The sequence below is a fragment of the Corythoichthys intestinalis genome, chromosome 13 (genome assembly GCF_030265065.1).
Source record: "Corythoichthys intestinalis isolate RoL2023-P3 chromosome 13, ASM3026506v1, whole genome shotgun sequence".
NCBI classification, from domain to species: domain Eukaryota; kingdom Metazoa; phylum Chordata; class Actinopteri; order Syngnathiformes; family Syngnathidae; genus Corythoichthys; species Corythoichthys intestinalis.
The window spans coordinates 55,362,801-55,386,550 of record NC_080407.1 but is presented as its reverse complement, the minus strand read 5'-3'; the positions used below and the strand labels follow the sequence as shown (position 1 = coordinate 55,386,550).

Here is a 23,750-nt window from a genome sequence, read left to right as displayed (position 1 = left end):
GCCTCAGAGACTGCAAGCTGTCATAAAAGCCAGAGGTGGTGCTACTTATTACTAGAGATGCGTTTTGATTGTTATTTCTTTGTTTGTTTCTCATGATTCGATATGTATTTCCCTGCACTTGTTCTATAAAAGTAACATTTACTGACCAACACAATGTTTTTTTTATTCCTTTTTTTTTGTGTGTATCTGAATGCTAAAGAGTTCCAATTTTCAACAAATTCATTATTTCTTTAAGCTTTTTATCTGAGTTTGTTCTACATCATAAAATGTCTGAGTGAGTGCTCGTCCAAGACTGGTGATTCCATACTTTTTGCTAAGGGTTGTAGTTAAATTGAACATAGTTAGTCAAATCTGAATCTGAACTGAAGAGTGAAAGGGGTTCTTCTCGCTGAGTGTTGCGTTCTCAAGGACAGTCTAAGACAAGGGCGCCTGCTACTTTACACACCCGTACTGTATATTCAACAATGGGTCCCCGCACTAAATGAGATGGAAGGGAAAGAAATGCTGAAGTCACCTTCTATAAAAGTGCTGAGCGCTGGTGCTTGCTATGAAAAGACCCCCAATGACAATTTGCACACATTAGCGACCGACATTGCTATCGGGCCGCATGAGTGCACGGTGCCAAGTGTGAAAGGGACGTTGGCGCAAAAAGTACCTTAGCGAGCAGATTCCGCCGATGACAGCAGGCCACTGGACATAAACTTCGAGCCATTAGAAGATTATATCGATTGATCACTCATACGCGAACTATAGAGGTGAACTAACAGTTCCAGGGTATGACATCACCGCTTGTTTAAGCACCCTAACTGTTAGGCGGTGCAGCTGGAATTACACGGTTTGGTTGTAGAACTGATTGCGAATCTGAACCCAACATGTGCCAATTCTGCTTTTGTTAGCTTGTTGATAAGGAATTTGCTTGGAATAACACTTATGTTAGTTTTGATTTAGTCCATTGTGCTACTTGTCTGTGGCCTTGTTCAGATTTTTTTAACCGATCCAGATCGAAACTGGATAGCTCTTGTGTCGTCTGAACAGTCCCAACGCACACAGATCAGATTTTTGCGAGACGGATTGAAACCAGATACGGGAGGTAGTTTCATATCAGATACAGCAACCTGCATAAAGTGCCAATAATGTGGCATGGATGTAATTTGGACATGGACTAGTTTGTTCGAATAATCGAGTGATTGGATAAGGAACATGAAAAATTCAAATACCTGAGCACCAAACGGTATAATTTTATTTTTTAAATGAGGATCTTTGTACAACAAAAGATCAATTGGCTATCCTACATAGAAAAAGTCCGTTAGCTTAAATGCTATAAAATGCTAAAGTTTTTTTTTTAAACAATGCTCTTAACAAATGGTTCAGACATATATTCCCACAAAAAAAACACAAAAAAAAAACAAAACAAAAAAAAAACGGCTAAATATACCTAGAACTAAATTATGAATGACATTAGCTCAAACAAAATTTACATTCGTCTGAACAGGGAGCAGTTGGATTCAGCCATGTGAAAAGAGGCAGACCAGACGGCAGTGTATCCACCTTAATCAATAAAACTAAATGCAAACACTTTCAAAATAAACCATTACAACACGACTTTAATTAAACGAATACTCGAAGCAACAAAATTTAATTCAAATATTTTTTTTCTAATCGAATACTCGAGTTAATCGATTAATCGCTGCAGCACTAGACAATTGCTAAAGATAGTGTAAACAGTCGGCCCTAAAAATCAGACTTAAGGAAGAATTTAATTGGAATCAGTTATGCCTGCAGTCCGAACGCATCCTTTGATCATCCAATTCACGTCTACCTACAGTGGAATGAAAAAGTAGCTGAACCTTTTGGAATTTCTCACATTTCTGCATAAAACCAGCATCAAAAGTGTCTTTGTCAAAATCACACAGATGTAAAAACAGTGTGCTTCAACTAAAACCACCCAAACATTTATAGGTTTTCATATTTTAATGAGGATAGCATGCAAACAATGACAGAAAAAAAAAAAAAAAAAAAACTAAGTGAACCCTCTGCCTCAGGAGATTTAAATTGAAACCAATTTTTACCAAACAAATTAAGTCACGTGTCTGGCCAGTCATTGATGAGTGGTTGAAAGCTGCTCTGCCCACTATAAAACACACACCTGGTAAGAAATGTCGGTCAAAATAGCCATCTGAAGACCTGCGATTCAGGATTGTCGATTTGTATAAAGCTGGGAAAGGATACAAAAACATCTGTAAAAGTCTGGATGATCATCAATCGACAGTCAGAGAAGTTGTCTACAATTGGAGAGAGTTCGGCACTGTTGCTGCTCTCCCAAGGAGTGGTCCTCCACCAAAGATGACAAGAAGAGTTCAGCGCAGAATACTCAGAGAAGTCAAAAAGAAGCCTAGAATGTCTGCTAAAGACTTACAAAAATCACTGGCACAGTCCAATATCTCTGTGCACACATTAACTACATGTAAAACTATGGCCAAGAATGGTGTTCATGGGAGGAAGCAACTTCTGTCGTTTAATGTACTTCGACACTCCACAGAGGTTTTGGCAAAATATTGTGAGGACTGATGAAACCAAAGTTGAATTGTTTGGAAGTAACACACAATGTCATGTGTGGAGGAGAATGGAACATCAACACCTCATCTCCACCGTGAAGCATGATGGAGGGAGCATCACGATTTGGGGCTGTTTTGCTGCCTCAGGGCCTGGACAACTTGGAAGAATGAATTCAAAAGTTTATCAGGATGTTTTGCAGGAAAAGCTGAGACCGTCTGTCAGACAGTTGAAGCTAAAAAGAGGATGGATGCTGCAACAAGACAATGATCCAAAACACAGGAGTAAATCAATTTCAGAATGGTTTCAGAAGAACAAAATGCATATTCTGGAGCGGCCAAGACAAGTCCAGACTTGAACCTCATTGAGATGCTGTGGCAATGACCTAAACACAGCGATTCATCCCAGGAATCTGACTGTACTACAACAGTTTTGTCGAGAAGAATGGTCCAAGATTAGTCCTGATCATGTGCCAGACTGATCTGCAGCTACAGGGAGAGTCTGGTTTAAGTTATTGCTGCCAAAAAGGGGAGCGGGCACAAAATGTAAAATGTGATGGTTCACTTACTTATTTTTCCCCCTTCTGTCATTGTTTGCATTCTATCCTCATTAAAATATGAAAACCTATAAATGGGTGGTTTTAGCTAAAGCAGACACTGTTTTTTCATCTGTGTGATTTTGACAAAGATCATATCACATTTGACGGTGATTTTTCGCAGATATGTGAGAAATATTAAAATGTGATGGTTCACTTACTTATTTTTCCACCTTACGTCATTGTTTGCATACCATCATCATGAAAATATAAAAACCTATAAATGTTAGGGTGGTTTTAGTTGAAGCAGACACTTTTTCATCTGTGTGATTTTGACAAAGATCACCTCACATTTGATTATTTGATGCAGAAATGTGAGAAATTCCAAAAGGTTCAGATACTTTTTCATATCACTGAAACACAATACCCACTAGTGACAACCAATATTTTTTAAACTGAGAGCTTAACATTTCGGACTGAGTCACAATATTGTCAATCTTAGTTAGAAATCTTGCCCCGGAAGGAAAGTGTTACAAATAAAAACACAGTTTGTTTTTTGGCACGCGTCCCAACAATTTGCGTGAATCTTTAGTAGCTGCTGACAGGTGTGTGTAAACAGCCAATCTGCAATGAAAACAAGTTCAGAGATTTAGATGTATTTTTGAAGGTGTTCTAGCTGGAAGCACTGCATTTTAAGCCTTTGCAACTCTTTCTCTTTTCCAAGAAAAGCTGTGAAAAGCTTCCCCGCGGGTCAAATTGCGACTTTAGTTCTGTGGCTGCTGCACAAGAATTGAATTGTGCTTGACCCTCTTTCTTCCCTGTGGTGAAAGGGGACCTCTCAACCCCTGTGCTGGAGGTTACTCTTCATCCCAATAGGTTTCTCTAAAAGTCCAAGGGAGGTGGTGGCTGCCAGGCCTCTTGGTTCAAATGGATTGGACGTCTACCAGTGACAAAGTCGATTTAAGATTCAATCATTCTCTCTACCCCTCCCCTGATATGATTTAAGCCTGCCAGAAAACCTCACCCGCCGAGTGTGACAGCGAAAAAGCGTATCACTTCAAGTTGAGGGACACTGATCAAAGCGCTTTCCACGCTCAAAAATCCAAAAGGAGATAGGGAAATGTAGGCGGGGGGGTTGGAGGGCTAATCAAGTGAATCATACCACAGAGCTAACAAGGATGTCGTTTGGAATTGGCTCGTTTCATGGCTTGCAAACGCATTAGCTGACCTAGAATGAAATAGGAACGGCGGTTTCCCCAAACTGTAGATAGGGGAGGGACATATTGTCGGATAGCTTAAATTTGATGTCTCACGCCCTCCTCCACTGCCGCTAGCTAGTGGTCGACAGTGGAACTACGACCAAATAAGTGGAAGCATGATAAAAATGGTACCCAAAAGTATCAGTGATCTAAAGGGACCACGAACCCAGAGGATAATACTGTTACTTTATGCCTATGCAATTATTATTGGGCAGAGTTAGTGAGAACCAAAAGTGGTATTTGTCATTTGGCAAAATGGATTTTGCCTTGTGGCATTTTTTTTTTGCCATGTGGCAAAATGGATTTTACCATGTGGCATTTTTTTCTTTGCCATGTGGCAAATTCAATTTGCATTAGGCATTGTTTTTGTCGTGTGGCAAAATGGATCTTGCCATGTGAAAAAAATTGATTTTGCCATGTGGGATTTTTCTTGCCATTTGGCAAAATGCATTTTTGCATGTGGGACTTTTTTTTGCCATTTGGCAAAAGGGATTTTGACATGTGGCATTTTTTTGCCATGTGGAAAAATTGAATTTGCCATGTGGGATTTTTTTTTTTTTTTGCCATGTGGAAAAATGGGATTTTATTCATGTGGCATTTTTTCTTTGCCATGTGACATTTTTGCCATGTGGCAAAATCAGTTTTGCATTAGACATTTTTTTTTTTGGCCAGGTGGCATTTTTTTGCCATGTGAAAAAATTGATTTTACCATGTGGGATTTTTTTTTTGCCGTGTGGCAAAATGGATTTTGCCATGTGGCATTTTTTTTTGCCATGTGGCAAAATGGATTTTGACGTGGGATTTTTTTGCTATGTGGAAAAATGGATTTTGCCATGTGGCATTTTTTCTTTGCCATGCGAGATATTTGCCATATGGAAAAACTGAATTTGCCATGTGGGATTTTTTTTTTTTTTTGCCAAGTGGCAAAATTGATTTTGCCGTGTGTCAATTTTTTTTGCTATGTGGCAAAATGTATTTTGACGTGGCATTTTTTTTTTTTTTTTGCCATGTGGAAGAATTGAATTTGCCATGTGGGATTTTTTTGCCAGGTGTCAAAATGGATTTTGGTTTGTAGCATGCATTTATTTATTTTATTTTTTTTTTTTGGTATGTGGCATTTTTTTGGGGTATATGGCATTTTTGCAGGCCATGCACGTCTATGCCACTGATGGCTAAATTTTCCATTCATTGTAAATGGCAGGAAGACGTCTGGCTGTGATTTTTGACCATCCACTTACAATTACAGCGCATTGACATTCAACTGGCACCCAAGTCAGGCTATGCCATTGAAGGCTATGCACGTCCAAATTTTCCATTCATATTAAATGGCAAAAAAACAGCAGGGCCGAGAACGAAAAGTGGAATTTGCCATGTGCCAAAATCACTCTTGCCACATGGCAAAGAAAAAATGCCACATGCCAAAATCCATTTTGCCACATGGCAATAAAATGCCAAATGGCAAAAAAAAATTGCCACATGGCAAATACCACTTTTCCTTCTCGGCCCTGCTGTATTGGAAGTGGAGTAGCGACTGGTAAATGAACAAGAAAAACAAAATCAAGGCCTTGCAGGTTTTTCAGCTAAAAAGCCTCACGTAACCTTTTTTCCATTAGGATTCCTTCTTGTCTGATGCTAGCAGGCATGAACGACAAGTCCCCAAGAAAGCTTTTTAGCCCCATCAAATATTAAAATGTCCACAGCCAGAGATTTTCTTTCAGTTACTCTGATGTTTGCAACCCATATGGGGGATGATGATATGTCAACTTGAGTTTTGGCGCCCCCAAAACGGTAAAAGGAAAATTCAGGAATAAATGAAGGTTTCTAAAGGTTGCTTTTTATCACTATCAGGCATTAAGCTAACATTTAAATATCTGCCTGAAAGCACCACATTATTCCCTCGCCAAAAAAGAAATATCTGTTAGGGAAATTACCAAAGTAGCTTTTAGCAAGCCCTAAGCTGGCATAGCGTAGGCTAATAGCACTTAGGCTAAGAGCGTACCTGTTCCTCCTAACACTCTATTACGGCAAATTGGAATTAGCCGCCTGAGCCGACTGAGGCACATTTGCGGCAATACTCATTAGAAACTTCTACACCTGTTGACTCAAAGCGCTAAGATAACTCAAGGCGTCGTCTTTGTCCCACTTTCCGGAACATATTGAACGGCTTATTCTCCCCATTCCGCGGTCCAAGGTTGAATTGTCGACACACTCGCCTGTTCTTTATTAAAGCATAGCGCTGAGCATTTTGTTCCCTCTTATTAGATTACTTAAGCGGCTTCTTCCCAGAGCTAGTCCCCCAGGGGTCCTATTCGGGCTGCAGAAGCGCTTTAATCTGATTCCCGGCTGGACAACATGTGTAACCAAACAGCACTGGCTTATGTTCGTACCTTGCGGCGTTATTTACTTACTGCTTCTGCTTCTTCGCTTGACAACTGTGCCAAATTTGTTCCGCACAACCACTTAAAACTGCGCTAGGTGCAGCTAAAATCAACATTGGACAATCCAAAATGTTGCCAACTATAACAAGCTCGTAATGTATATGCGTATTTTTAGATGTTACACATTATTTTCAAATGAAAGTATAACTTTTTTCACAAGCTTTAGCTACCAATAAACAATGACTGCCAAGCCATTCCAGTCTGTGTCAGTTGCTGCCAATGAGTTCACGGTTCAGGCCCTAGTTTGTATTAGGGCCGGATTTTTACTATTAATCATGAAGAATTCCAGAAGTGGAAGTTCATGGGAGAACCATACGGTCCAGGTGACTTTTCAAATATGAGTTCAAATGGATTAGGTGCTTATCACTGTCAATGGCAGCCCATAGACTTCATAATGTATTCACGGGGCGTGGGGCCAATAAATAAGGGGCCTGCATTATTGGCAAGTCCGTCAAAGCTAAACCGAGTGGAATCACAGACAAAGAGCTTTTTTCGTTGAAAATTCTTGTGAATAACCTATATTCTTTATAGATAGGGATGTAAAACGGTCTAGATTCTTGGTTAAAAGTAGAAAAAAAAACAAAAAAAGTGCAGTTGGCATTTATTTTACGTAAATATGTCAAAGTACAATGCTAGACAGTTAGTGAATGTAGCTAGCGGCCGCCTTCTGTAAACAGAACTTTTGCGGTGAAAATTCTTGTGAATAAATGCTTAGATCCCTGAATTTTTTTATAGATATGGATGTAAAACAGTCTAGATTCTTGGATAAAAAGCCAAAAAAAAACAAAAAAATAATGTGCAGTTAGCATATATTTTACATAAATATGTCGAAGTACGATGCTAGTCTGTCACTCAATGTGGCGACAGCCACATGCTTGCTTTTCCGGTGAAAATTCTTGTGAACTAATGCTTAAATCCCCGAATTATTTATAGATATGGACGTCAAAAAGTCTCAATTCTTGGTTTAAAGCAAAAAAAAAAAAAAAAACATGCAGTTGGAATTTATTTTACGTAAATATGTCAAAGTACAATGCTAGTCTATAAGTGAAAGTAACTAGCGGCCGCCTGATGTAAACGGAGCTTTTCCAGTGAAAATTATTGTGAATAAATGCGTAAATCCCCGAATTCTTCATAGATATGGACGTAAAACAGTCTCGGTTCTTGGTTAAAAGCAAAAAAAACAAAAAGTTAGCATTTATTTTACGTAAATATGTCAAAGTACAATGCTAGACTGTTTGTGAATGTAGCTAGCGGCCGCCTGATGTAAACAGAGCTTTTCCGGTGAAAATCCCTGTGAATAAATGCTTAAATCACCAAATTCTTTATAGATGTGGACGTAAAACAGTCTCGATTCTTGGTAAAAAGCAAAAAAAAAAAAAAAAAAAACAATAAAACAAAAAAAAACGTGCAGTTAGCATTTATTTTACGTAAATATGTCAAAGTACAATGCTAGACTGTTAGTGAATGTAGCTAGCGGCCACCTGATGTAAACAGAGCTTTTGCGGTGAAAATTTTTGTAAATAAATGCTTAGATCTCCGAATTCTTTATAGATATGGACGTAAAACAGTCTAGGTTCTTGGTTAAAAGCAAAAAAGAAAAAAAGTGCAGTTAGCATTTATTTTAAGTAAATATATCGAAGTATGATCCGAGTCTGTCAGTAAATGTGGCGACCGCCATACGTAAACAGAGATTTTCCGGTGAAAATTCTTGTGAATAAATGCTTAAATCCCCGTATTCTTTGTATACTGTATATGGATGTAAAACAGTCTCAATTCTTGGTTTAAACAAAAAAAATGTGCAGTTAGCATTTCTTTTACGTAAATAAGTACAATGCTAGTCTGTTAGTGCATGTAGCTAGTGGCCGCCTGATGTAAACAGAGCTTTTCCGGTCAAAATTTTTGTGAACAAAGGGTTAAATCCCAAATTCCTTATAGATTTGGACGTAAAACAGTCTCGATTCTTGGTGAAAAGCAAAAAAACGTGCAGTTAACATTTCTTTTACGTAAATATGTCAAAGTACAATGCTAGTCTGTTAGTGAATGTACAGTAGCTAGTGGCCGCCTGATGTAAACAGAGCTTTTCCGGTCAAAATTCTTGTGAACAAAGGGTTAAATCCCCAAATCCCTTATAGATATGGACGTCAAACAGTCTCGATTCTTGGTTTAAAGCAAAAAAACGTGCAGTTAGCATTTCTTTTACGCAAATATGTTAGAGTACAATGCTAGTCTGTTAGTAAATTTAGCTAGCGGCCGCCTTTTGTAAACATATTTTCCCGTGAAAATTCTTGTGAATAAATGCTTAAATCCCTGAATTCTTTATAGATATGGATGTAAAACAGTCTCGATTTTTGGTAAAAAGCAAAAAAAAAAATGCAGTTGGCATTTATTTTTCATATTTTACGTGATTTTTTTCACAACGCTTCAAAATGTATGCATGGTACGAAAAATATAATGACCTTGAATCCTCGAACAAATCACTTCTCAGACAATCCTTCCTGTTTGTATGCGATAACTCTTTCGTACTTTTTCAACAGAGTTACCGGTAGTTTAAGTTTTATAAGTTGTAATATGTCAAACTCCGGTCCGTGTCAAAACAGTTATTTTGAAAGCAACTCTGGTTAGTCTGTCACTGTTAGTAGATGCTTGGGAGTAACTGCTGTTGTTGTTGTTGTTGTTGTTGTTGTCACCCTAATTTTTGATGACTTGACTTTTGATACAAAGAAAATAGCAACCGGCGACAGAGACAGGCTTATCCAAAGGCCTTTGTGGGTCTGGCAGATGTTTTTTTTTTTTCCCCGTGACTGGAAAGACGACTGAAGCCTAACATCAATCTGGGCCGCAGCCGTTTGGTCTTAATTCACTCGTCGCAGTTTACAGATACTGATTGGGCCGCCTTGATTTACCACGTAATATTCAAAGAGGTGTTTTGTTTTTTTTCCCCCCCTTGCGCTTTCTGCCAGTGAGGAGATCAATTTCCACGGTGACAGCAGACCTCCATCTTTTTAATTACAGTAATGACTAACTTGTCCCTTTTGGTGACGTACGACCTAGCCGAGTATGGCCGGATATGGCTGTGGGAAACTGTTTTTGTAGTATTTTTTCCCCAAACATATTTCATTTTGAAAGCACATTTGTTCCTTTTCCACTTTTGGAACTCGTTCGAACAGCAGCTATTTTAAGAGTAGCTTGTTGTCAGCCATTTTGAAAGAATGTATGTGAAAAAAAAAAAGAAGAAAAGCATTATAATTTAACTGTTTGCATTATTCTAACACAAAAAAAATCAGGGAATAGTATCTTCTCTCGTATTTACTGTTTGTCTTACTCTATCACACCCAAAATAAAATAAATAGCATTTATATCATAGTTTAAGGAAAACAAGCAGAATATATTTGACATAGGGCATAAGAGATACATGACGCCTTCCTATCACGGAAGCCCAATGTGTCCGTCATGCAACTGACTGGGCAAGATTGACACTGACAAGCCCACGTCTGCACCACCAACTCTCGCAATCAGTTCTCCCGGGCAGTCCAAAACAAATGGCGGGACGCCCTGCCCCAACACATGGAACACCAGAGAACGCCCACTATCCAACTGATAACATGACTCCTGTCCAATCCACAAACGGACAATAATCCTGAACAACGCCTAAACACACCCTTCTTCCTGCCCACGGTCAGACCCGCGAGAGCCTTCAAAAGACTGATATATGATAAATAGCACTTATACCATAGTTTAAGGAAAACAAGCAGAATATAGGGCATAAGACATACATGACGCCTTCTATCACGGAAGCCAAATGTGTGCATTATGCAACTGACTGAGCAAGATTGACGCTGACAAGCCCACGTCTGCACCACCAACTCTCGCAATCAGTTCTCCCGGGCAGTCCAAAACAAATGGTGGGACGCCCTGTCCCAACACAAGGAACACCAGAGAACGCCCACTATCCAACTGATAACATGACTGATAAGACTCCAAGAGCCCCTTTGACGCTAAGGTGGCAAAATCCACATCCCTCGTTGCCCTAACAACAGTAACTCCCGAATCATCCTGTCCAATCCACAAACAGACAATAAACCTAAACAACTCCTACACACCCTTCTTCCTGCCCACGGCCCGCCCTGCGAGAGCCTTCAAGAGGCTGAATGTTTAGCTATTCGTTGTCATTTTCCTCAGGAACCTTTTGTTGACTTGTGATACGGTGACCTTGGATCCTCGCCTGGGTACCTCTGTGCTGTATGGTGGCTGTCGACCTGAATAAATTGTCACCTTGTGCTTCCAAGGCTTTTTTGAGCTTTCAAAATGGAGTCAGTACAAGGGGTTAAGACTAAGGTGAATGCGTCGTGTTTGGTCTTTTGGCCGGGTTGTTGAGTCTCGCTGGACTGGGTCGTTGGATCTGCACCAACTTTTTTTTTCCTACTTGTAACTGTTCGACTTTTTTCCTCATAGTCACAACATGAACTTAATCTCGTATTCCTGCAAAAAAAAAAATTGTATTTTTTTACAAAACATTTTATCATTAAACCGTACATTTTTACACTACTTTTGATTATTTAGGATCCTTTTGGTTTGTATTTTTAGTGTTTTTGCTTTTCTTGTGGTGTTCCATTATGCTAACGTGGCCAGAGAGGCTAAAGCTAATTGTTTCTTTTCACTACTTGCCTTATTTTTGAATGTTTTTTTTTTTTTTTTAAACAAAATTTTTGGAATTAAAACGTCAATTTTTACACTATTTTTGTTCTTATTATTTTGGATTCTTTCAGTTTGTATTTTTTGCTATTGGTGTTCCATTATGCTAAAGTGGCCAGAGAGGCTAAATGTAGTTGTTTTTCTTTACTTGGCTTTTTAGTAATTTTTTTATCGTATTCAATTTTTTAATTTTTTAAAATTTGTAATTAAAATGTTAATTTTTACACTATTTTTGTTCTTATTATTTTGGATTCTTTCGGTTTGTATTTTTATTTTTTTGTTTTTGTTTGCTTTTTGTTGTTCCATTATGCTAACGTGGCCAGAGAGGCTAAAGCTAGTGGTTTCGTTTCCTTACTTGGCTTATTTCGTAATTGTTTTAGCTGTGTGTGTGTGTGTTTTTTTTTGTCTGTAATAAAAACGTACAATTTTACACTATATTTGTTCTTATTATTTTGGATCCTTTCGGTTTGTATTTTTAGTTGTTTTTTTTTTGTGTTTGTTTTTCTTATGGTGTTCCATTATGCTAACGTGGTTAGAGAGGCTAAAGCTAATTGTTTCTTTTTCGCTACTTGGCATTGATGCAATTGCACATGTATTGAGAAGCAAGAATCTTCTGTGAGCCGACACGTTTTTACAACAAAACACTACAAACGAGGTTGCCGTTTTCGTCTTGCTAAATTGGAATAATCGCCATCCATGTCGCAGCACCATCCATTTTGCGCAGAATGATCCTTTTTTTTTTGCATCGTTACAATCCCCCTGACGTCCTCCCCCCGCCTCACCCTTCACTGGCAAAATGGAATTGATGCTTTCTGTTTTTCCGTCACAGGAGAGCGCCTTCTCATTTTCTGTTCTCGCTGTCGACTTGTACACAGCGGCGTAAGTTTGTTGCTTTTGTGTGCGTGTGTGCAGGCAAGGAAATGGCTGTTGACAGCATAATGGGGGTATGAGGATGCAATATAAATCCTTAATCATGCCGGAATCATGAACTCCAACAGCCCGATGCACACATCATTCCACTGGAAGCACAGCTAGCTGAGAGTGTGGAGCCTCAGGGTTGTTTTGCTTTTTTAATTTAAATTCATTTTCTGTACCGCTTATCTTTTTTTTAACCTATTGGCTAGCATTGACTGCGCGAGACGCTAAACATTCGTTCTAATGGAGTTGTCAAAAATCGTCCGGCCAAGAAAAACGCCACTATACTCCAAATCTGAATATTATACAGAGATTTGGAAGCTACTAAACTCCAATTGTTGCTCTTGTCAGTGCTTTCAAGGATGGCAAAATGGAAATGTCAATAAACATGCTAATGCTAGTAGGCAGCGGAGCGGCTAATTTTGCATTCTGTGCGAGAGAGAAATGTGCAAAATATTGTGCAGCGTGGACGTGCCACCTTTCTCCCCCAATTGGCCTTTTGTTGGCGATAAGACGGCGATGGCAGGAGGCGGGAGGACAGACGCAGACGCAGCCTCCTCTCAATGGGTGCTCATTTGAGTCCGTGTGTAATTGCGGCACAAAATGGAGCAGCACTTCACTCAGGCGCTCCCTCCCCAAAGCCTTTCCACTCATGTTTTCAATTCAAACAAAATGGCTGACTTCAACACATTTTTCACGTCCCGCCTACTGTTTATTAATTCGTTGGCTGCCTTCGACGACAATGGACGTGCAATCTATTTGGCGGCAAATAAATGAATGTCGATATGCTGCCAGCAGGGGCGCAATTTTGCATTTACTGCTGCCAATGAAAGTGGCTATGACAGCAAAAAGCATGTTTATTTCATATTTCATGTTTTCAACATGTTATGCTCCTGAATGAAACGACTGCTTGGATGTGTGTGGAAGCGATCGTTTTATTTATTCAATTTTTTTTAATCCCCCGTCATTAAATTGAGTGACTTCCAGGTCCAGTCTCGGGTTGAGGACGAATGCGAATGTGACGTCACCCGTGACAGCATCTCACAATACAGTATTGCTTTTGAGCAGTACTTCTCAAATAGTGGGGTGGGCCACCCCAGGGGGCCACAGAGCGATGCTGGGGGTGTCGCACTTGGGGAACATACACTAAGTGTAATTGCACAGCCACTCAGTGGGTGGCAGTGCCGCTCTCATTTTCAGTGTGTGCGCAGTATTTTTGAACCAAACAAGAGCACACAGAAAAGAGCACCGGAGATATGAAAAGCTAAGACAAGGAAATATGATGAAGCGTATGTAGCATTTGGCTTTGACTTATAGTACAGTGGGAGACAAGGAAAGACCAGTCCGTTTACTTTGTCTAAAAATGTTCGCAGCGAACAGCAGGGATTTTTTTTTTTCAGCGAGTGCCAAATATTGCCAACAATTATCCTCATATAAGGTGACATACCAAGTTGCTCAGTGCAATATAACCCCACACCATGGAAAAGAAGCTGATACTGCCTGCAGCAAAAAAAAAAAAAAAAAAAAAAAAACTGTCCCTCTGTCCAATGCCACGTCGTTTTTGTTCTATTATTTTTGGGGGGGGTTTTTCGGTCTAATTGTTTGACAAATTGTTCTCATGAGTTAATGTTTTTAATAGGGCTGTCAAACGATTAAAAATTTTATGAGAGTTAATTACAGCTTAAAAATTAATTAATCGTACCTAATCGCAATTCAAACCATCTATAAAATATGCCATATTTTTCTGTAAATTATTCTTGGAATGGAAAGATAAGACACAAGACGGATATATACATTCAACATACGGTACATAAGTACTGTATTTGTTTATTATAACAATAAATCAACAAGAAGGCATTAACATTATTAAAATTCTCTTAAAGCGATCCATGGATAGAAAGACTTTTAGTTCTTAAAAGATCAATGTTAGTACAAGTTCTAGAAATTTTATATTAAAACCCCTCTTAATGTTTTCGTTTTATTAAAATTTGTAAAATTTTCAATTAAAAAATAAAATAGGAGCTCGCCATTGTTGATGTCAATAATTACACAATGCTCATGGTGCTAAAACCCATAAAATCAGTCGCACCCAAGCGCCAGCAGAGGGTGACAAATCACCAAAAAACACAAGTAACAAATGGACATGACACTGTTTTGTCATTTTATACTGTTTGAGTGGGGCATGTGCGTTAAATGCATCAAATATTAACGTGATTAATTTAAAAAATTAATTACCGCGATAATTTTGACAGCCCTATATATTATATTATATTATATTATATTATATTATATTATATTATATTATTAGTTTTATTTTATTTACTTTTGTTCCGTGAAGAATTCAGAAAGGGTTATTTGATTGTGGCTTTCTGAAAAACAATACCTTTTTACGTTTATTAAAATTTGTAAAATTTTCAATGATTAAATAAACTAGTAGCTAGCCATTGTTGATGTCAATAATTACACCATGCTCACTCATGGTACTAACCCATAAAATCAGTTGGACCCAAGCGCCAGCAGAGAGCGCCAAACACCAAAAAACAAGTAACAAGCGGACATTACACTGTACTGTCATTTTAATCTGTTTGAGCGGGGCATGTGCGTTAATTGCGTCAAACATTTTAACGTGATTAATTAAAATATTAATTACCGCCCGTTAACGCGATCATTTTGACAGCCCTAGTTGTTAATCAATTTGAATTTATTATTATTTATTGATTTTTATTCAATTTTATTTTTCAGTATCAAACGGTCAAAAAATGTATCGAGTGTATTTTTACAGAATGGATGTGTTGTTTTTTCAACACTTTATTGTAAGTTGATCTATATTGCTTTTTTCTTTAACTTTAAAATGAACACAATGTTATGCAGAGTTGTACTTATAATAATTGGGGGGGGGGGGGGGGGCGCAGAACGTTTACGTCTTCCTGGGGTGGGCATAACAGAAAATAATTGACAAGCGCTGCTTTATAGCATGCAGATAGACTGCGGATTCTGCTGATTTTACGGATTGTTTTGTTTATTTTTCGCATCACGTCAGCCAAATGTGCTGCAGGGTTTTGTTGCTGCACCAGGGAGAGGCGTGTTAGCTTTTTTGGTTTTCAAAAAGTTTCACCTCGAGATTGCTCAAAGCAAGTCTGACAACTGTGGGACCATTGGACTTACGAGGAACATCGTGTTTTGTATTATGTCAAATTTTGGGATCATGGCACACGTTTTATTATGGAGGGGGCTTGCGTTTTGTCGTTGACAATGCTCCTTGTCAACGGAAAATGTCACTTGGCCGACGACCGGCAGCTTGTCGAATACACCCCTCGATCCTCTTCGTGTGCCCGCCGGGAGAGCGCGATACTCTGCTAATGCTCGTGCAGCTACGCGCTTCTCCAGGTTCTTCCCTCCTGGCAAACGAGCTCTCCTGGCCGCAACAGGGGAACGACGAGCTGTAACTTTGCCATGTTGCCAATCCGTGAAGACAATTAGCAACCCCGCCGCCGTGCGTAGTAGTAGTTTTGTGTCATTTTTTGCTTCAAAAGGCGAGAATAAGACTTGGAAACGCCGCTCGGTTCGGGTTAGCATGTCGGCTAGCTGTCACATCCCCTGGTTTGTTTACGCTCTCTGAAGCCGGGGCAGGGAAATAACAAAAGCCGGACTAACTCCGGTGGCATAAAGGTGCAAGAAGTCAAAAGTTTTGACCATTATGGAGTAATTTTGCTATGTTGTACTGAACTTTATACAAATTGTTGTATATTGTCGAATCTTCTCAAAATATGATTCTATTTCACATAGTAATGCTATTTAAGATTTTTTTTTTAATCCTTTCATAGGCACTTTAAATGTCTTCATCAGTTTGTATTAAATCAATCGAAGGCCTTTGAATCAAATCGCCGCAGCATATCGTATCCTTGTCCCAAAAAATTGATGATGGATTCCACCGTCATGAAATATATGTCGACTTCATAAAGTTCCTGCCACCCTCTCGCCACCCTTTAAATATTTTTCTAGACCCGTCCCTGCCTGCCACCCTACTTCAAATAGATTGGACGTCTGCTAGTGATAAAGTCATTTTATCACTTGGGTACATAAAAGCGCTACTTTTGGCTGGCTCCACACGGTCAAGTCAAAGCAGAGCTAATTTGAAAGCATTAAAAACCGCCGGCGGCCAAGGAACAGACGTATATTAGCATAATGTAACTGGCATCTTAATTTTGATTTTCGAATGTATGCAAATGACTTGAAATCCAGAAGAAACTTAGTTGGCTAAACAGGCTAATGGACTTGCCACTACGTACATTTCAGGCCACCCAAATTGGATTTGTATTTAAAGTTGGTAACTAGAGGAGCTGACCTCTGTGTACCCCACGATATGATACGATTTTCGATACAAGGCTCACAATATATCGATACATGAGTCAGGAAATCATTCTCAAGATACAATGTATTGATTTTTGGTCACCTGTTGATTTTGGGATATTTCCTGGTCGATTCCTATTAACGTTGGGGCATTTATGGATCCCTTCCTGTTGATTTTGGGTTACTGAACAGGAAGTGACCTGGCAATGACCCCAAATGAGTAGAGAGTGTTTTAAAAATCAACAGAAGCTCACCTGAAAATGACTTAAAACGAACATGAAGTGACCAACAGTGTAAATGCACCTAAAACTGGGAACTGCGATTGACGTCCAATCGATCTTTGACCCTCCCAGACAAAATGGATTAGATTCATTTTTTTAGCTGTGATTAACTCGATTAAAAATTTTAATCGTTAGACAGCCCGAATTATTACGTACGGTAACTTAGCTGTGATCGGCTACGCATTTTATGTACATGTACCGTAGCTGTTAAGCTATGACATTAGCATGGCTAATGAAATATTTCAAATATATCTTTGTTATGGTTGTTCTTGGGGGGGAAAAAAATTCCCCAAAAAAATCGCCATGGCATGACATGGTGAGGCTGTCCGACTCCAATGCAGAAACCTTGTAGCTATTTATCTTTTATTTCCTCAATCCAGTGAAACCTTTTTAAAACAATGTATCAATTCTTAACAGGCGCATAATCGATAATATATCATGATACATGACCATTTTGATATATTGTCAAACCCCTACTGGTTGCCATACAATACGCAAAAACCATCTTCATCTTGGAATTGCACGTAAAACAGCGAGTTTGGCGGTTGTGTGCTTATCTCTAAGTTTTCAAACCTGCTTTACATACTTGACACATACATATGACGAGTTGATGGGACATACCACGTAAAACGGTGAGCCGGGTAGTGGCGCTGATCTCTCCGACGCTGTTGGAGGCCACGCACTCGTAGATGGCCTCGTCTCGCGGCGTGCGCAGGGGCTGGATGCGCAAAACAGAGCCGGAGCCGTCGTCAAACTCGATCACCTGCAGGTGCGAGAGACACGGTGTGTTAAAGGAGAATCAAGGCAAGGCAAATGCGGGACCGCCGTCCACATACGGAACACACATTCTGGACGTTTGATGGCGACAGTCTAGTGCTCTTATCGTATTAGATATCAATAAAGTAAACATCAATGTATTAACTCTTTCAGTGCCGTTGACGATGAAAGACGTCCAATCGCGTGGCTCTCTTCATCCTTCTGCTGTGAATTCAAATGAGTATCACCAGTAGACGTCCGATTCATTTGAACCGGGAGCGTTCCCGGTTCGAATGGATTGGACGTCCGTTGCAGTCAATGGCAGCCAATGAGTTAATTGTGTGTAACTTTAAGAATGGGTACGCTTGAACATTAATTTGAATGCATCAATTAAAAGGTGTCCCACACTCTTAAAGCGAAAACTGGCTAGACCCTGAAACAATGCATCACACTGGAGTGTGTTGATGGGACAAAGTGGGCCACACGGAAAAAGAATTATTTATTGAAAAAAGAAAAAAACTATTTGTTTTGTTCAACTTTTTTTTTTTTAAAGTAAATATTTGTGAAGTCAGACTCAAATTAAAACGCTGTACAGTAGTACCTCGACATATGAATTGAATTCGTTCTAGGACCTGGTTTGTAAGGCAAAATGGTCGTATTTCGAGCGGGATTTTCCCCAAAAGATATTCGCTCCACAGCCCAAAAACCTACACTAAATCCTTCATAGTAATATATATAACGAATCGGATTGTAATGTGGCGGTTGTGTTTGCAACGCACTTGGATTCCATTGACGCATACGGATGTCGATGCCATTGACGGCCATGGACATCGAAATTTCCCATTCATTTTCAATGGCATTTACTTTATTTAATGCCATTGACGGTCATGTTTGTCGATTCTGTTGATGCCAATGTATTTGGATTCCATTGATGCAAATATAAGTCGATACCATTGCCGGCCCTGGACGTCCAAATTTCCCATTCATTTTCAATGGCAAAAAACAACAAATGTCCCCAAATCAACATGAAATGACCAGTTATCAAAAGGACGTGTCCCACAAATGTCCCCAAATGACCTGATATGACCAGGACACGCCCCCCAACGTCCCCAAATGGCCTGGTATGACTAGGAGACGCCCCCCAAATGTCCGCAAATGACCTGATATGACCAGGACACGCTCCCCAAACGTCCCCAAATGACCTGAAATGACCAGGACACGCCCCCCAAACGTCCCCAAATGACCTGATATGACTAAGACGCGCCCCCCAAATGTCCCCAAATGACCTGATATGACCAGGACGCGCCCCCAAAATGTCCCCAGATGACCTGATATGACCAGGACGCGCCCACCAAATGTCCCCAAATGACCGGATATGACCAGGACACGCCCCCCCAAATGACCTGATATGACCAGAACATGCCCCCCAAATGACCTGATATTACCAGGACACGCCCCCAGCCAAATGGCCTGATATGACCATGACACGCCCCCAAATGTCCCCAAATGACCTGATATAACCAGGAGACGCCTCCTAATTGTCCCTAAATGACCTGTTTTGACCAGGACACGCCCCCCCAAATGTCCCCAAATGACCTGATATGACCAGGACACGCTCCCGGATTGTCACCAAATGACCTGATATGACAAGGACACGCCCCCTAAATGTCCCCAAATGACTTGATATAAACAGGACGCACCCCCAAAGGTCCCCAAATGACCTGAACACGCCCCCCAAATGTCCCCAAATTAGCCTATATGCCCAGAACACGCCCCCCAAATGACCTGATATTACCAGGACACGCCCCCCCAAATGGCCTGATATGACCAGGATGCACCCCCCAAATGTCCCCAAATGATCTGATATGACCATGACACACCCCCAAATAACCTGATATGACCAGGAGACACCCCCCAAATGTCCCCAAATGACCTTATAAGACCTGGACACGCCCCCAAATGTCCCTAAATGACCTGATATGACCAGGACGGCCCCCCAAATATACCCAAATGACCTGTTAGGACCAGGAGACGCCCCCCAAATATCCCCAAATGACCTAATATGACCTGGAAATGTCCTCGAAATGTCCCCAAATCAACAGGAAGTGACCTGTTAGGACCAGGACGTGTCCCCGAAACGTTGCGGGGCTAAGAGTAATTTCTCCAGAAATTGTGTTGTGTTGCACAAATTTTAAATTAAAAGATTATAAGTCTGGCGGCTTCCTTGCCGATGTTACAATAATAATAATTATCACCTTAACTTATAAAGACTGGCAAACGGAGGACGGAGGAGGACCGTCGAGATCGTAGACGTATTCCGGCGGATTTGTCGAGCCAGTTCACTGACGTGCGCACAACCCTCATATTTTTACATAATTTCCATCATAATTTCAATAGTGTCACCTTTTTTCACCACCTCCTTGGGACCCAAGTTGGTTTCTGTCCCAAGAAAATTTGCCGTGCGTCCACCTCATGGGAAAACGATGAATTTGTGAAGATGTCATAAATCGTCGATATGTTTAGAGCACCTCGTCGTATGTCGAGACAAATAACGAGTCATACTGTATGTTACGTCAGATGTCGAAATGAATGTATATCGAGGTACCACTGTTTCTGCTTCATTTGAGAAAACTACGGTCAACATTTATGCCAACAAGTTACGGACTAAAACAGTAAATGTTCATTTTTTTTAGCTTGCCATATTGACGGTTGAATATAAAAGCTATATTAAAGCGATGACACAATATTTTAATCAAAAACTGAAGATTCGAATTTAGGAGATACTGTGTAGGATTAGAAATGTTACGGGAAAAATTAGTTTCGGTACAAATATATATCTTGAATTGAAAAGTCCTCATGTAAAAATAATGAAAACATATTTTTTCAGTCAACATGTCATGTTTTTATTCTACAAGGACGGTGGTGAATTTTAGAGTGAAAGCATTTCGAAGAAAAATACTGCCAGGTTATGAGCGAAAAAGCGGTATCCACCATGCGAGAGTGTCATCAACTAAAATCTATTTTCCGTGTGGCTCACAACACAAACAAAGCACATACAGTCAACGGTGGCCTGAGCAACAGTTTGGTTGTACCACGAGTAGACGTAGCACCACACAGAGAGACACCTTTTTTTGGACAACACAGATAATGCCCACAAAAACAAGACGGTGTTTAGTAGAGCGTTGTCATGCTCCGCGTAGGGTACTCACTGATGTCTAGAAAGCCCTGTTTTATGACTCAAAACTTGGGTTGGAACAAATCAAAACTTTTGTATAGACTCATTCACACATACATAACTCTCAAAAAGCTTTTACATTTAAATGAACCAGTTTCAAGCAGTTTTCTGTGCTATTGACAATGATAGACGTCCAATCATCCTCCTGCTTAGGATAATTGATTAGTTCTGTGAACATTAAAGCTGTGACAGTTGTAGCATGACGTCTTGAGATGAAGTGAGCTAAGCAAAAAAATCCTGATTCATTATTCTTTAACCATACAAATATATTTAACATGAGTAAAATTCCATTTTTTTTGAATGGCACATCTTTATCTTTAGCACACTGCACAACCCAAATCTTTTGACCAACCGCCATCAGTCAAATAATAAAATGACCGTAATTTTCACGCGACATAGAGAATTTTTTCGAATGACCCCACAACATCAATTCCCCCGTAAATGCGGGTTCAAAATGTAAATACTCCTACAATAAAAAAAAAAAAAAAAAAATCACATAAAAAACAGAATGCTAAGGGTCATTAAAGTTGTATACAAAATTTGCGAAAAATTTACGGTTCCCTCAAAATTCGCCAATAACTTGCCCATTCATTTCTAATAGGAATGCCATTGATGGCCATGTACGTCATTCCGTTCATTTCTAAAGGCAAAATTTTCCCTTTTTTTCCAATGGTAGAAAAACATAGGTGGTTGTGATTTTTGACCGCATACCATTACAGTCCATTGGCCTTCAACTGGCGCCCAAGTAAGTAGATGCCATTGACAGCCATGCACGTCCATCACATTGACGGCCATGTATGTCCAAATTTCCCATAAATTTTTAATGGCAGAAAAATCTGTGTGGTTATGATTTTTGACCAAAACTTTACCATTACAGCCCATTGGCATTCAACTGGTGCCCAAGTAAGCAGATGCAATTGACAGCAAAGCACGTCCATGACATTGACGGTCATGTATGTCCAAATTTCCCATTCATTTTCAATGGCAGAAAAACATGTATAGTTTTGATTTTTGACCATACACTTACAACCCAAACCAATTGACCGACCGTCATCGCTCGAATATAAAAATTACCGGAATTTTTACGCAATGCAGGAAATTTTTTTAATAACTCCCGAAAAAATTTTCGTTCCCCCGTAAACACGGATTTATTAAAAAAAAATATATATATATATACAACATGTATCTAGAAAAAATTCTCATCAAAAACTTCAGGACGGTGAGGGTCATAAAAGTTGTAAACAGAATTTGTCAAAAATGTACGGTTCCCTCAAAATTCGCCAAAAACTTGCCCATTCATTTTTAATGGGGATGCCATTGACAGCCATGTACAGCGTTCCATTCAATTTTGATGACAAAAATTTCCCCTTCTTTTTCAATGGCAGGAAAACATAGGTGGTTGTGATTTTCGACCGCTTACCATTATAGCCCATTGACATTCTACTGAGGCCCATTTAAGTCATTGCAATTAATAGTCACGTAAGCCCAAATATCCTATTCATTTTTAATGGCAGAAAAGCATGTATGGTTTTGATTTTTGACCATTCACTTACCATTACAGCCCATTAACATTAACTGGCGCACAAGTAAGTAGATGTAATTGACAGCCATGCACGTCCATAACATTGACGGCTATGTACGTCCAAAATTCCCATTCATTTTCAATGGCAGAAAAACATGTATGGTTTTGATTTTTGACCATACACTTACCATTACAGCCCATTAACCTTAACTGGCGCACAAGTAAGTTGATGCCACTGACAGCAATGTACGTCCAAATTTCCCATTCATTTTCAATAGCAGAAAAACAAATGGTTTTGATTTTTGACCATACATTTACCATTACAGCCCATTAACCTTAACTGGCGCACAAGTAAGTTGATGCCACTGACAGCAATGCACGTCCAAATTTCCCATTCATTTTTAATGGCAGAAAAGCATGTATGATTTGGATTTTTGACCATACACTTACCATTATAGCCCATTAACATTAACTGGCGCACAAGTAAGTTGATGCCACTGACAGCCATGCATGTCTATGCCATTGACAGCGATGTACGTCCAAATTTCCCATTCATTTTCAATGGCAGAAAAACGTAGTTTTGATTTTTGACCATACACTTACCATTACAGCCCATTAACATTAACTGGCGCTCAAGTAAGTCGATGCCATTGACAGCAATGCATGTCCATGCCATTGACGACCATGTGCGTCATAGTATCGACAGAAAGTGACCTTATATCAACAGGAAGTGACCTAATAGACTGGGATCTACGATAGCAAAGCCCCGTCTTAATTTTTTCAGAAATTGCCATTTCTAGTTCAAAATAATCTGTTTTTTATTGGGTGGAATATAAGAGTAAAGGTTAGTTCACGACCGCATATGTAATATCAGTTTGATATCTTTCTCGGATTTTTGGAGTTGGACAGTGTCGGACAACTATAAAACAAATACACTTCAAAATTTGTAATACGGCATTTTATAGTTCCCACTTTCGCCATAACTCACCTTGTATTGATCAATAATAACTTTGACTGTTTTGGTTTGTCTTTTTCGTGTAATGTCAGTTGTTGTTTTAGGCGCCGTACTAGCGCCATCTGCAGCAAAGGAGGACTAACTCCGACATGTATTTTTTATTTTTTTTTAACTCAAATGTATTCGCCATCTGACTGCGTGCACCCAAACGTGTCACGGTACCGGACGAATACAAATACCGTTACAATCTTAATAAGAG

The 23,750-nt window shown here is 39.6% G+C and overlaps 1 protein-coding gene across 35 annotated transcripts in view; it reads right to left on the bottom strand.

Annotated features, from left to right (window-relative positions):
* Positions 1-23,750, bottom strand: part of LOC130928466 (receptor-type tyrosine-protein phosphatase delta) — a 424,924-nt gene that overhangs the window by 71,899 nt on the left and 329,275 nt on the right. For all 35 annotated transcript variants that reach the window (XM_057855080.1, XM_057855082.1, XM_057855084.1 and 32 more), the window contains exon 12: positions 17,645-17,786. In XM_057855080.1, the coding sequence (XP_057711063.1) occupies positions 17,645-17,786 (142 nt within the window). The remainder of the gene's footprint in view (positions 1-17,644; positions 17,787-23,750) is intronic.